This window comes from Lepidochelys kempii, chromosome 1 (assembly GCF_965140285.1).
Source record: "Lepidochelys kempii isolate rLepKem1 chromosome 1, rLepKem1.hap1, whole genome shotgun sequence".
Classification (NCBI taxonomy): domain Eukaryota; kingdom Metazoa; phylum Chordata; order Testudines; family Cheloniidae; genus Lepidochelys; species Lepidochelys kempii.
In genome coordinates, this window is record NC_136380.1 from 260671397 (window position 1) to 260685495 (window position 14099).

Sequence of the window (14099 nt, forward strand, 5' to 3'; positions counted from 1 at the left end):
CCATCATGGGCCAGGACCAGGGCTATGTGAGGGAGGCCAGCCCAGAGCAACCATAGGTCTGATGCAATGCAGCAGCCACAGGAGCTTTATGATATATTATAGCAGTGCCTGACAAGTCTGTTTTGTAGTGCCATACCATACCCTGCTTATGCTAAGGACAGCACCAAATGAAGAATAAGCAAGGGCCCAGGCCAGGGGATATGTACACTAGTGGTAAGACCAATCTCACCAACCCCGCTCCCTCTTGGGGAGCCAAAGGGTGGGAGTCACACTAGCTCAGTGCTACAAAAGCCATAGACTCAAACCCAGAGGTGACCAGCCAGAAACCTCAAGTGATTCTCTCCTCACCTCCACTCTCTATGAGGATGTCAAACAGGTCGTCCATCTGTTGGCTCGAACAGCCATTCTCCTGGGAAGAGAGTGTGATGAATTAGACCCACACTTACAAGACACACAGTAACCGCGAATCTGCTGTCCTGGTCCTTCTCCTTCCCCTTTCCACACTGACCTGGTAGGATGGTGCCTATAGCAGCATGGCACCAATGACCTCTGTCACCCCAAGGTTTTACTGGAAGCAGGGTGTTTATAGCAGTGTGGGGTCCTACAGCCCCACCATTCCCCCTGTATTAAGGATATGTCTACACTGCAGCTGGGAGGGGTAATTCCCAGCTTAGGCAGACATACTCTTACTCGCTGTGCTAAAAGTATCTGTGGGGTCACAATTGCATGCACAACAGGATCTTAGAAGGGATTGTCCTCGGCAGTTAACCAAATCCCTCGCAGCCACACAGATTATTTTAGCAGGCTAGTTCAATAAGGCTAGTTCAACCCAAGCTCAGAATTACACCTCCATCTGCAGTGTAGACACGCCCTAAGCAGGAAGTTATCTTATCTCAGTCTCAACAGGCGTACGGGCCAAAGAGTGAAATGGAAGGTGACTCCATTCCCACTGAAACGCCACCAAGGGAATTCACCTTGACTCCTTGTGTGCAGCTCAAGGTCAGTTAGAAAAGGCCCCGGTGTGTTTCAGTCTCTCCATTTCCTAGGCAGCTGCCCCCTGAATTCAGGGACCAACGTGGATGTTGAATTGCAGCGGGTAGCCCTCCCACACACTCCCCAAGAAGTTCCTCATGGAAGCACAAGGAAGTGGCTGCTCTTACCTCATGGGGCTTTGGCTGCTGCTTCGTGGCCTCTTCATAGCCTGGTGGTTCTTTCATCGGCACCGAGGAGCCAGGGAGAGGAGGTGGAGGGGTTCCGAAAAGGGACGGGTGCGGGTGCTGCTGCTCAAGGTCCATCTGGGATGGGGAAGTGGCAGCAGGAGAGCCTGGCTGTGAGGATGACTGTTTAGAATGAAGGAGAAAGAAGTAAACAGGCAGAAAGCCCATTTCATCTCCCACATCACGGCTGCTCCCATGTATCCTGGAGAGACCATCCCTTCGGTCTCCGCTAACGCTGGGCAGAAACCACAGTGCTTCTGCTCTCGGTATCTCTGCTCCTTCTTTCACTGTGTGCGTGGTACAATTCCGCCCCCCCCCCACCCGCCCCCAAAATCACAAATGGAAATCCTCTCCTGGAACACACCCATGCCACAAATCACCACAGGACTGCCCTGGGGTGAGGAGGAGCTCATCTGTTTTGGTGGGTGGATTCCCCCAGCACTTCACAGAGACACAAGAGGACTATCCCTACAGTATATTCAATGTAATCTGTATGCAACAGCCTAGAATCGTTGTTTTACCCTTTCCTCTCCGTAATGAGTCTGCTTTGGAAACAAAAAACTGTCCACAAAACACTGGCTGTGGAGAAGTCGGCAGGCTCAGAGAGCATCAGATCTCACAAACCTAGCAGAGAGGGTGGGGACAGATCTCAGAAGAGAGCTCTCCAAATGAAACCCAAGGTATTACAGGAAGTGGTGTTGGTGACTCAGCACTGAACCAGTGCCCCAGAGATGTACTAAAACTACTGTGTGAAGGCCTTAGCCGTTACTATGATCATTAAAGATCCATTCCACGGTTCGTTAGAGTAGGAATAATGGTCCAAGTACCCTGGAGGAACTCCAGCTCAGATAGCTATACATGCCTCTTTAAATCTCTCTGGGATTTTCATCTGGGACATTATTTTTCACTTTCCTTCACTGTAACACTGTGGGCAGCAATGCTGGTGCAGAGAAGTGATTCCTGTATATCCAGCCTCCAAAATCCCTTACGAGTCTGCTCTCAAAGTTAGAGGGCCTGAAACCTGGCACTGTGACATGGACTCTATGGGATTTGCAGGGAGGCTACCTTTTTTGGCACACTGGGTTGGTTGGCTTTGCCAGGAGCACCAGTTTTCAGGGATCCTTTGTGAAAGCCGTTGAGGAAAAAGGGCTGCAGGTTTGGAGGCGCTGAGAAAGACAAAATTGTGTGGGGCAGCTGCCCAGTGACCACCTGCAGACCTGGCTTCTGAGCCTACAGGGAGACAAAAGGATTAAGACAGCTACAAACCCCTGCATGGCATGTGAGCTAAGATCAATCACAGATTCTGGCTGGCCTAAGGAATTTAACTCTTCTATGGAGAAAGGTGCCTTTGGTTAAAAAGCATTGACCTCTGTATTAAAGGCCTTATCAAACCCAGGCACTGACCCTCTTCAAAGATGGTCCCACAGCAAATGGGTAAGAGCAACAGAACGAAGAGGTTTGATCACATCACTCAGACAAGGACACTGTCTCCCCATTCATTTCAGGATCCAGTTCAAAAGTTACCCTCCTAATCCTTAAAACCCTTCATAGACTTGCTCTAACCTAACTGATGCACTACGGAACACAGTGAATTATCACCTGATCTAGAAGGGAACAGATGCAGAGCAGGAACTCCTGAGTTGTGACTGAGAAGGGTTATAACGTCTTCAGACCTTGTTTCTTTATAGCATTACATCTCTGACAGCCAGACACAATCCGTAACCAAAGGAAAACAATTCAGGGTGGGAGACGAGGGGGGCATCTCAAGATGGATAATCAGGACCCAGGTTTTAACATGACACCTACGACTCCGGAAGGAGATTTCTCAGAGCGCATACCCCACCCCAGGATGGAGAGAAGCCCTGCCAACCCCAGTGCCGTAACTGCCTTTTGATTCCAGCGGGAATCCTCAAAGGGTAAGGAACTACAGCATGAACAAAGAGAACATAATCCTGCCCTTTATTTGTTTACAATCACTTTGTAAGGACACTTTCACACACTACTAGGTTGTTCAATTGCCGTGTGATTAAGGGTATGTCTACACAGCAAAGAAAAATCTGCAGCCAGCCTGCAGCTTGAGCCCCGCAAGCCTGAGTTGGCTGGCACATCCCAGCCCAGGTTTTTCTTTGCTGTGTAGACATATCCTAAGGGTCAGAGCAAATATATTTTTAGGGATTCTCAACTATTCTTCATGCCATGAATCCCATGTTCAACCTCCTCAGATGCATCCCAGGATCCTTTGCCCCTGTGCCTACAGCTCTTCTGTAGGAGTTACCATGGGAAATAGGCTCAAAGGTGTATGGCACTTCTGACACCCCGAGGAGGACTGGTTATAAGTGGCTGAACAAAGCTGTTTCAGCAGAAGGCTGGAGATATGAAATGGGAGCACCGTGCGATCCCCATTCATTCCCCCGCATGCTGCTGGCAGCTCCTGGGCCAAGAACCCAATGCACTATGCAATTGCAACCTGCGATGGGGAAGGAAACGGCAGTACAATAGGGTCTCTCCCTCTGTAGTGACGGTCTCAGAACTGATTTGCCTATGTGCTCCCTGTCCCCTCTGTGACTCAGCCAACCACCAGGCAAACGGGAAACCAGGAAGGGACGCAAGCATGTGATCAGCTACCTTCCTGACGGGCTGGTTCGGTAGCCTGGGGGGAGGCTGCTGCTGCTGCTGCGAGTTGCTTGCAGGTAGCGGACACTGTGGTTGGCTGGATATTTTAGTGGGTGACGACTGTACTCTCTGAGAAGAAAAAGATGAATGAAAACAAAGCTATTTGCTGTCCTATTTGAGGGTGTTGTGGAGGCTGGAAGGAGAGACCAGGTTTAGTTTTGCTGAAGCTACGATGAAGTTAAATGTATTTCCCAACCCTTATGTCTTTAGGAAATTCACTTGTTAGTTTCTCCCAGCAAGAAAATTGGAACACTGTCTACTATTAGGTACATAGGAATTGCCAGGCCAAATCTGTGCCCTGTCTGACAGTGACCATTACTAGCAGCTCCTGAAGAAGATGCAAGAAACGCTGCAGTAGTCAGTTATGGGAAGAACTACTCCTATTTCTTCCTAACCCCAAATCATTAGAGGTTGGCTTATACTCTGAAGCTTGAGGGTTTCTGTCCCTGACTAGACTTCTGGAGTTGGTGTTCAAGGTACTTGTGTTAAATGCTGACTTGTCTCCCACCAAAATCAAAGGGGAAAATGATTTGGGTGGGCTCGTCTCTATCCTCTTCAATGAAAGGCCTTGCCTTCTGTCAGCTCCACTACAGAGTGGCACATGGAAGAACAAAACAAAAGAGCATTTAACAAGACACACACTCCTGTTCCCAGGGCTCTGATTTCAGCATTCAAACCTCAATTAGACAAGATTATCTACTGGAAGTCGCGAGCTACAATCTCTTTTCTCTCCACAAAGTGATGAGTGGTGGAATTCCCACTACCTTTTACTACAGCACAGTAAAAACCTGTATGCAGTGTTGTAGCTGTGTTGGTCCCAGGATATTAGAAAAACAAGGTGGGGTGAGGTTATATCTTTTATTGGACCAACTTCTGTTGGTGAGAGAGACAAGCTTTTGAGCTTACACAATTCTTCTCCTGGGGACCCGAAGAGGACCTCCGTGTAAGCTTGAAAGCTCCTCTCTCTAATCAACAGAAGTTGGTCCAATAAAAGATATTATCTCACCCACCTTGTCTCTATAGTAAAAATTTGTTCTTTCAAACCTTCTGAGCCAGGAGTCAATGTGCCACATCAGACCATTGGTCTGCCTAGCCCAGTGTCCCACCTGTGACTGTAACCAGAACCTGATGATCTGAGCAAGGCTAAGAAGCCTCTAATGTACTTAGTTAATTATGCAACACTGTACATGAAGTCTGTGAGCACGGAATTCCCTCCCATCCCCTGGCACTGATCTGTTTTTGCCCTGAAGCAGAAGATTTGATTACACTCATCTCGGTTTCCATAGCTCCAAATTTTGCAGGCAGTCATAAAATCATCCAGTATTTTGTAAAATTATTTTCCAAATTCTGATGTCACTCTGTGATAAAATGAGCCCCCCATAATAACCATCAGGGACTTGTAGAGCAGGACTAGATTGACTAGCATGGGAGGGACAGTGCAAGCCTACCTGCAATGTTGTGCAGCTATTCCCCTGTGGTGAGAGGCCCCGCCTCTCAGCATTCTGATTGGTCACTGTAAGGACAATGTGGGTCCCCGTGGAATCTGTGATGAGGGTAGGGGGAGGGGCCCCCTTGATGAGGTCACTCAGGGCACCCCCTTGCTGACCCAGGAAGAGCTGCGGGGTGTGGGACTGGCATGGTGGCTCCGTTTCTGCTGTCAGAACCTCCTGCTTCACCATCACCACTTTCTTTGGCACTGAGCTTGGATCCGAAGTGTCCATTTGGCTAGCGGTGGACACAGGGTTGAATTGATCCGTTTGGCCATCAGGCAGCCCTGCAGACTGGCAACTCGGGAAGCCATTTTCACTCTTAATCTGGGTGCCAAAAGCCACTGGACTGGAGGCAGGGACCACCCCTCCCACTCCGGTTTCCATGGCTAGTAGTGGCTGCTGAGACCGTTTCTCCTGCTCTAGCTGCAGCCTCAGCATCTCCACCAGCTGCTGCTTCTGTTTCAGCATTCGGGTGAGTTCCTCAATCTGCTTGTCCTTCTCCTGCAACATCTGGTCTTTATCCTGGACCTCCATATCCTTGCTGCTGCTGACGCTGCACCACTCCAACCTGGGTGCTGGATTTAGGCTGCAGGAGGTAGCCTTAGAACTCTCTTCCTTCATCAGGAACTGCACTGGAGATGCCTGCAGGGTGAGCTGGGTCAGAGGCGAAGTCACCGTCTCTCCAAAGGCATCTCCAGTGGCAGAATTCTCATCCCCAGTGCTCATCTGTGAACGCTCTGAAGGGGTGGGCGAAACAGGTGGTGTTGAGCCTGCGCTCCCGAACTTCATCACGCCATTGCTGGTGACGGTGGCCACAACTACCTCTGTTGATGCAATGCCAGCAGTGACCAGTGCCGGCCCAGTGCTCAGCCTAGCGGCTGGGAAGGCTACCACCACCTCAGCAGCTTTTGGGAGGATGGCTGTTGCATTGGGCTTGGGAGTGCTGGCTGTGCCATTCTGCTCCTGGTAAGCTCTGAGCCGCTCAATCAGGTCCGTCTTGGTGCCCGAGACAGGCAGCGCCCTCATCTTCAATTCTTGCTTCAGCTCTGCCACCTAAGAAGGGAAAAACTGTGTTACAACTAAAAGAAAACCCACCCCAACCGGACCAGCCTTTAACACATATGTGAGTCATGAGGCAAGGGACTGAACTGACAGCCCGGCAGGCTGAGGTGTCCCTTTATTCCCACACCCAGGTGCAGCAGCAATGCAAGCTGCCACTACATACTGCCCCGTCAGTGTGCCTCAGCCCTGCTCCGGAGCCCACCTCATTCAGTCCTTGCCTTCTCTGCTGACAATGCCAATAAGGGGCCAATTAGTTTTAGCGCTGATGGCGGCATGGACTTTTACCTTCATGTCATCTAGGTTGGTAGGGAGAGGGCCTGGTTTGCCCACTGTGGCATTACTGTTTTGTCGCATCAGCCCACTAGAACTGGAGGATACAGAAGATGCGCTGCTGACGGTAGCAGAGAGATTACGCATGGCAGGGGCACTAGTGCCACTCTGCTGCTCTCCTGGAGGCCTGCAGGAAGAAAAAGTGTAGATATCAGAATCAAGGTGGAAGGGATCCTCATAGCCCACCACCTGTGCTGAGAAGCCAAACAAGGACATTTGCAGCAATGTGTGCCTGTGGAAGCATCTAGGGCACCAGCAGCCCCAGTGTTACAGCATGCCAGTAAATACCTTCTCACTGTACCGAGATACTCCACTCTGGCCACTGAAAAACCAACTAACTTCAGCTGCTCTTGCCTGACAGATTCACCCAACACAGACCACTTCTTGAGAGCGACAGTGACTTTATAGGATTTACAACTCCTATGCCTCACCCCTTCAGAGCTCAGCGTGCCTGGGACCTGATGAACTTACTAAGGGAGTGAGACCCTCACGAGGGGTGGGGAGAGACAGGAGAGGATTGTGGGCAGCGTGCAGTAAGTCCCGCCCTTTGGCAGGGCCAATAGGATGGTCTGGTAGCTATTGTGCCGCTCCCGGAGACCATGCGCAGGGGTGGGAGGGCAGGGGGTCCCTAAGGAGGGGTAGTGCTGGGGGGCCCGTACTTTGGTGGGGCTGGCAGGATGGTCTGATAGTTGTAGTGCTGCTGATGTTGCTGGTTGAGGATCTGGAGCTGCAAGAAGAGCTGTTGCTGCTGCAATATTTTGGCATAGGAGGAGTCCATGGGGGGAGCCCCTTTGTCCTGCTTTTGGTCCGGGGGGATGTACTGGTGATATTTAAGCTTCTTGACTTTCGGCTTCAGTTCCTTGGCTTTTTTACTGCGCTGAGACTTCTCGCTGGCAGACTTGGGCTGACTTTGCTATTCAATGAGAGAAGCAGGGAAGGAAGAAAATAAAAATAGATGTAGGAGATGCACTGGAACAGCATTAACATCTAACCAAAACCTACAAGCAAACCAGGCTTTTTACTTCAAAACTCTCTCCAGATTTGACTCTGGGGCATTTCCACATTCTTAAAGCAGGGATAATCGTACACACTCAGCAGCTCGTCTACCTCCAGGACCTTACACAGCACCGGAACAAGGGTAGAGAGACAAGAAGGATTGCCACAGCGCAACAGACCATTGAACAATTAGCTCAGACTCCCTCTCCCTGACCATGGTCAATGCTAGATGCTTCGGAGGAAACTTTTATATCTAGGACCCTTGGCAACTGCACTATAATATGTTTGGAAGGGGGGAGACACCTTCCTGACCTAATCCCTGTCTCAATGAGCTCCTCTCTAACTGAAGGTTTTAGAGTAGCAGCCGTGTTAGTCTGTATCCGCAAAAAGAAAAGGAGGACTTGTGGCACCTTCAAGACTAACCAATTTATTTGAGCATAAGGTTTCGTGAGCTACAGCATCCAATGAAGTGAGCTGTAGCCCACGAAAGCTTATGCTCAAATAAATGGGTTAGTCTCTAATGTGCCACAAGTCCTCTCTAACTGAAGAAGATCTAGACATTGATTCAGCTCAAGCTCAGGGAAGGTCCTCTAAGTAGAGACCAGGGGGAGACAGTGAATGATGCAAGATGTTCTTCCAGCGCCTCAGCATCTTAGTCTAACACTCAGCATCTTAGTCTAACACTCTCTATCATCCCCAGAACAGCCACATTAACTTCTATTAGTCTATAAAAATGGAGTGACATCCCTCCTCCCCATACCTTAATGAGTGTTGGTGGGGGCTTGGCAGCAGGAATAGTGGCTCTGTTGGTGAAGCCTGGAGGCAGCAGAGGTGGTGGTGGAAGAGGAGGGAGTGGCTGTTCAGGTAGGAAAGGTGTTTCATTGGCATCTGCATTGATCTGTAACTGGGACACAACCTGCAAGGGGAAGAAATAGCATCACTCAAGAAACAGACACACAGCTAAAAGTTTCCTCTCCACTGTTACAATGTTGCCCTCCTTTCAGAAAGCAGAGGGCTGTAGGAGCATTCCACTCAAGTTGCTATGCACAGGTTACCAGCCATTAAATGGCCACCTGGCTTCTTAATCCACTCCCTGAGATCCCCTTATCCAGCTTGGGGAGAAGCATGCTTCAGTGGGATCAAAGCATCCTAGAAGAAGGAAGGAATCAAAGCCCACTTCTAACTCTATGCCTCTCCTCCCTTTGCCTCCCAGGAACAGTCACATACTCTTAACATACATGGCATTGCCAAAACCATTCCCACTACCAATCCCCAACAGGGCACAACTAGGTGCCCTCTCCTATTACTTTTAGGGAATCACTGGAAGCTTCCCACTGCATCTACCTACAGGGGCACCAGACACATGGTTTTGCTGGTACCATTTAGAACCTAGACATCTCATGTGACTTCAGTGATATCTCATTAATGAATTACTGAAGAACAAATCAGTCTCTTAGCAATGACACCTTGTAGATGTCTCTATGCCTCATCCCTCATTCAGGGATCCAGGCATTTGCACTGCCCCAATCTAATAAGGGTTCTGAGGTCCCAGAGAGCAGCAAAAGTCAACACTCAGCATTCTTACCTGAGCTGGCGATGACACAGTGGTGCTGGGAAGCGGCTCACCAATCCGAGCATCCATTGGTGACGGTACAGATCCCTGGGACTCATGGCTGGCTGGCTGCTCTGGGGACAAGGCATCACTGCTGTCCTCGTCAAAAGAGGAATTATCTGCAACCTTTGGGTAGTTCACCTGCCCAACTGAAAACAAAAGATAATTTCAAACACTGAATGGGATTACAGTCACCACTGGCCAGTGGGAGGTGGGGGAGGGCGCTGGGCTGTCGGCTTATACCATACCCTGAGACCTAAAGGCTGACTGAGAGGAATCCAGGGCAATGGCACATGACAAGGGGCACTGGGGACTTGGTTTGGTGGCTTCTCAATTAGGAAGGTTGTGTGTTAGTTTGCATTGTCTAGTCTCAAGTAATGATTTCTTTAGTGTTGGCCAGCTGCATGATATAGGATAGGAGGAAGGATCTTCCTCCTCAAAGGAGGTGTTGAGGGTCTCTTTTAGTTGGGATCCCAGATGTTCTCTACTCTCTTTTTCCAGACACAAAGCGCAAGGGTCAATCACAAGAGGTGGCCCTAACTGTTCCTCAGACTTATATCTGTACATATATGGCGCCCTCCAACCATAGTATCTGTCTGTCCCACAAACATTAATTTATCCCCAAGACACCCCTGTGAAGTAGGGAAGTGTGATCATCCCCATTTTACAGATGACCATCTGAGGCACAGAGAAATTAAGTGATGTGCCCAAAGAGCCAGCAATTGACCCCAAATCTCTCAAGCCCAAAATGGAGGGATGTGTGGGGATAGACAGATGGATGGACGGACGGGGCTCCATTTCTTAACCACAAGATAATTCTTCCTCTCTTCCTTGACCAATTCTTGTGTGAGGATGAAGCCAGGCTCGCTCCTACCACAGCCTGGCACCTCTCACTGAAATGTATGCACCCTTGCTCATGAGCATGCCTCCATTAGTCTCTGAAGGAGGTGGCAATTCCTTCAGTGACTGCCCATGCTTCAGCAGGGTGCGGCTATGCTTCATACAGCCTGCCTAATTAGGAGTGGGTAATACACTCAGGCTGTGGGAGGGCTATTCCTCAGCATTCCTTTTCACCCCTGCAATGGCACTGGAATGATTTACATCCATTCCTATTTATTTTCAAAGGAGTTGAATCCTCTGAAGATTTTAAACCAACAGAAAGCTTTTGTTTCCACACATCTGCTCACCCATGTGCTGTCTTCCCTCCTGATCTGACTTAGTCAGTGGGTTCTCTCTCACAAAGGGTTAAAGATAGAGGGATTTTCAGGAAGAGAGGGCATGCACAAACTAGGAAACACAATCCCACAATGGTTCATCAGTCCTGGGAATTGGGGATCAATTTCATTTTATTCTGTGAGCCCAGCATTCCTTATAATCTAATCTCTCTCCATCGCTATCCAGGCTGGGAAGGGAGCTTTGCATTCCAGAATCCTGGGACTGGAGAGGCTGAAGTTTTGGCATGGGAATGAAATCTCATGGTATTTTTTCCCACAGGGCAAAAGGATGTGTTACCTGAGAACCTCCCCAGAAATACACATCCCTTACCACACTTACCAATGATGGCTTCTTTCAGGCTGGACTCCACAGGAAGGATGTTCTTCTCCACCAGCTCCATGGGACCTGGCCTCTGGGCTATCTTCTCATTGAGGTCGTCTGCCAGTCTTGCTCTTTTCAGCTTCAGCTGCTTGGCCTGCAGGGAGGGTTCAGCTGAGGTCTCTGGACAGGAAAGAAGTAAATAAGATGGGATCAATCCTGGGGTGCCTAATGTGAGCATGCTGGCATTACTATGCTTCCATTCAGGAAGGAAAGAGCCTTGCTCTCTGACGCTGGATGGGAGATGCTCCCTCCACTCAAACTGGTGTCATTCAATTCATGTTCATCTTTTCCTCTTTGCTTTGTATCCTTATATATGGAGTATGCCATTCCCTCCCTGACCCTGAAATTGGCCACACACTCGCCAGCTGAACCTTCCATTGCCTCACACCTTTGGGCATTTTAAACAAATTCTTCTCTGGTCAGCAGAACAGTCAGCACACACACCCCATTGCTCCATCCTTCAGCCTGAACTAATGGTTCTGCACAGTTGGGGTTCACATGGCAGATCTCTCTGTAGACCAAATAAGCCACGTGAGAAGCAGATGAGTCCTTCCTAAACAGCCATAGAACTAAGGCAGCCTTAAACATAGCAGACCTGATTAGATGATTTCTGGACTCATTACTGGGGAGATCCCTGATCTCATACACCCCCCTCCACAATGCATTCACCCACTCCGGTATTATGCAACTGGCATGATCGTCTGCCCACTCCCAGCTGAATAAGGGTTTGGGCGAGGGTGGACAGTAACTGTCTCAAGCTAGTAACTGTATGGAGAGAGTCAGTGCTTGTTGTAGATCACACCACATTTGGAGTTTTTCTCTTCAAAGTGTGCCTACCTTCCAGAATGTGCATTCTGACCAGCTCCGATCTCTCTGGCCGGGACCGGATCTTCCGTTTCAGATAGTCCTCTGTCTGCAGCAAAGACAGACAAGAATGCAATGAAATCAAGTGGACAGACATAGCCTAGGATAGGCCTGGGAAGCACTGGGTATTTGGCTTTTTTAAATCCCTCTTTTGTTGTTACTGAGACGGAAATGAACTGCACATAGAAGGGGATATATTCCCTTCAAGATCTTATAGTATTTAGAGCCTCAAACACAGGACCAGTTTATCCAAGGGACTGCCTGCTGTTCTTCATCCCATCCCTGAAAGAAAGAAGAGTAAGGATGCAGCTGCTGCCAGTCCTCAGCAGAATGGCAGGAAGCAGGAACTTCAAAGACCCAAACCCCTTTCTTTCCATACACAATACTGCCAGACCAAGTCAGTGTCAGCCTTCAAGGTGAGAGACTCAAGACAATGGGTTTCTGTTTATGATGCTGAGCATTGGGTCAACTGTTTGCAGAGTAATGCACACAAAAGCAATGTTGGGATTTGGAAGCTGGGTCATGATTTGGGCACACAGTGGGACTTACAACAAATGGAGCAGTTAAACTGAAGACGCTGTCTACTTCTCTGACCAGCTGGACCTGGGCAAACCCCACCACAAGCTCTGCATGCTTCCTACTCTGCACTCCCAGAAAGCCCAGGGAAAGGGAGACTAGGGTCAATGGATAGCAGAACTATAAGTGCAGACCACAGGAATGGACCCGTTGGAGGCTTTATAACAATTTTTTTTCAAACATAAAAATGCACTCACCCACTGCCAAACCCAAAAAATAATTTAACAATGAATTTTTAGAAGAAACAGGAGGAGGAATCTACAGCCAAGGGGATGCTGCTCTCCAAGCAAACCAAATCTGAGATAGCGGGACTTGTTTCAGTCTTTTCAGAAAGCTTGTACTGGTGGTGTTGTCTGGGATGTTCCATCAGAGGTGTCATTTCTCTAATTTTGCATTGCTTTCACTTTTGAAATAAAACTCAGCCCAAGTGTCTGAGTAGGCGCCATTCCCCTGTGGGCTGTTCTGAAGAACATTCCCCAGAGGCCTTTTGGGGAACTGAAATCACCAAGAAACTCCACTGTACAAGCAGCCACAACATGAAGTATGGTGCCTCTCTCTCACTCTTGGCTTCCTCTTTCTCAAGAGCCACAGGTTTGTGATTTTTAGTTTCTACCCAAGACTATTTGGGATCTCCTCCATCAAGCTGTTGGTTTTAAAGGGAAGATACGCCCAGGGTCTGGGAGCACTACAGACTAACAAAAGTGTGCACACTGCACAGAAGTAACATCCTTTGGTTCAAAAGAAGCAACACATACTTAGGCTATTGCCACCCAAGGGTGGAAAATATGTCACAAAAATAGCTGCATCAGGTGTGCGTGGGGTTATGAATACTGGTGATCTCCAGAAAGAAGAGTGTGGGGAAACTTGAACCATTGTCCTAAACTGGCATTTACTCCTGGGGGAATTCTGTGTCACTGCGCATGTGCACAATTCATGTCCCCCACAGATTTCTTTGCTTCCCTTTCAGAAAGTCATTTTTCTGTGGGGAAGCAAAGGGAAGCCGCAAAAGTGGTCATGCATCCCTGTCCAGCAGCACGAGCATGTCATTTTGGGCGCCTGGAGCAGCTGGTGGAGAGGTAAATCACAGCAGAGGGGATGGGGGAGAGGGTACAGTTGGGACAGCCCAGCTGGTGCCTCCTACCCTGCACCGCGCTCAGCTACTAGTTCCAGCTGGACTGGGGAAAATGGGACTTGCTCTTCCCCTGCAAGATGGGGCTGGGGCAGACCCACACCCAGAAACCTCCCCAGGCTGCAGGAAGCTCCATGCCTCCCATCCCTGTTTCCTGCCTCCACTGCTCCTCAGCTGCAGGGAGAGGGGTCATTGTGTGGGCAGCTGCTCCCCCATCTGCCCAACCCCTGCACATCTGGACGCCCCCCACCAAGCCTCACCACCCTGCATCCAGAACCCCCCTATTGAGCCCCCCACACCCAAAAACCCCCTCCCCCGCACCTCACCCCTTGCAGATAGAGCACCCTGCCCCCAGACCCCCTGCCAAACCCCATCCCCTAGCATCTGGATCCCCACCCCTGCATCCAGACCACCCCTTGCTGAGTCCTTTGCACTTGAACCCTCACCCCAATGAGCCCCACCCTGCTGCACCTGGACCACCCTACTGAGCCCCCCACACCTGGACCTCCACCCCACTGAGCCCCAACCAACTGCACCCAGACCCCCCTGCTGAG

The 14099-nt window shown here is 49.6% G+C and overlaps 2 protein-coding genes across 5 annotated transcripts in view; one reads left to right on the forward strand and one right to left on the reverse strand.

The window, feature by feature from the left end:
• Positions 1-14099, forward strand: part of SGSM3 (small G protein signaling modulator 3) — a 94224-nt gene that overhangs the window by 65032 nt on the left and 15093 nt on the right. The window lies entirely within an intron of this gene.
• Positions 1-14099, reverse strand: part of MRTFA (myocardin related transcription factor A) — a 180111-nt gene that overhangs the window by 5624 nt on the left and 160388 nt on the right. For 3 of the 4 annotated variants that reach the window (XM_073327045.2, XM_073327034.2, XM_073327033.2), the window contains 11 exons: positions 11814-11889; positions 10935-11096; positions 9354-9529; positions 8529-8684; positions 7432-7685; positions 6728-6899; positions 5339-6433; positions 3843-3959; positions 2283-2447; positions 1161-1340; positions 349-409 (listed from right to left, as the gene is read on the reverse strand). In XM_073327045.2, coding sequence (XP_073183146.2) covers positions 349-409; positions 1161-1340; positions 2283-2447; positions 3843-3959; positions 5339-6433; positions 6728-6899; positions 7432-7685; positions 8529-8684; positions 9354-9529; positions 10935-11096; positions 11814-11889 — 2614 coding nt within the window. The remainder of the gene's footprint in view (positions 1-348; positions 410-1160; positions 1341-2282; positions 2448-3842; positions 3960-5338; positions 6434-6727; positions 6900-7431; positions 7686-8528; positions 8685-9353; positions 9530-10934; positions 11097-11813; positions 11890-14099) is intronic. The other variant, XM_073327035.2, reaches the window with a different exon arrangement.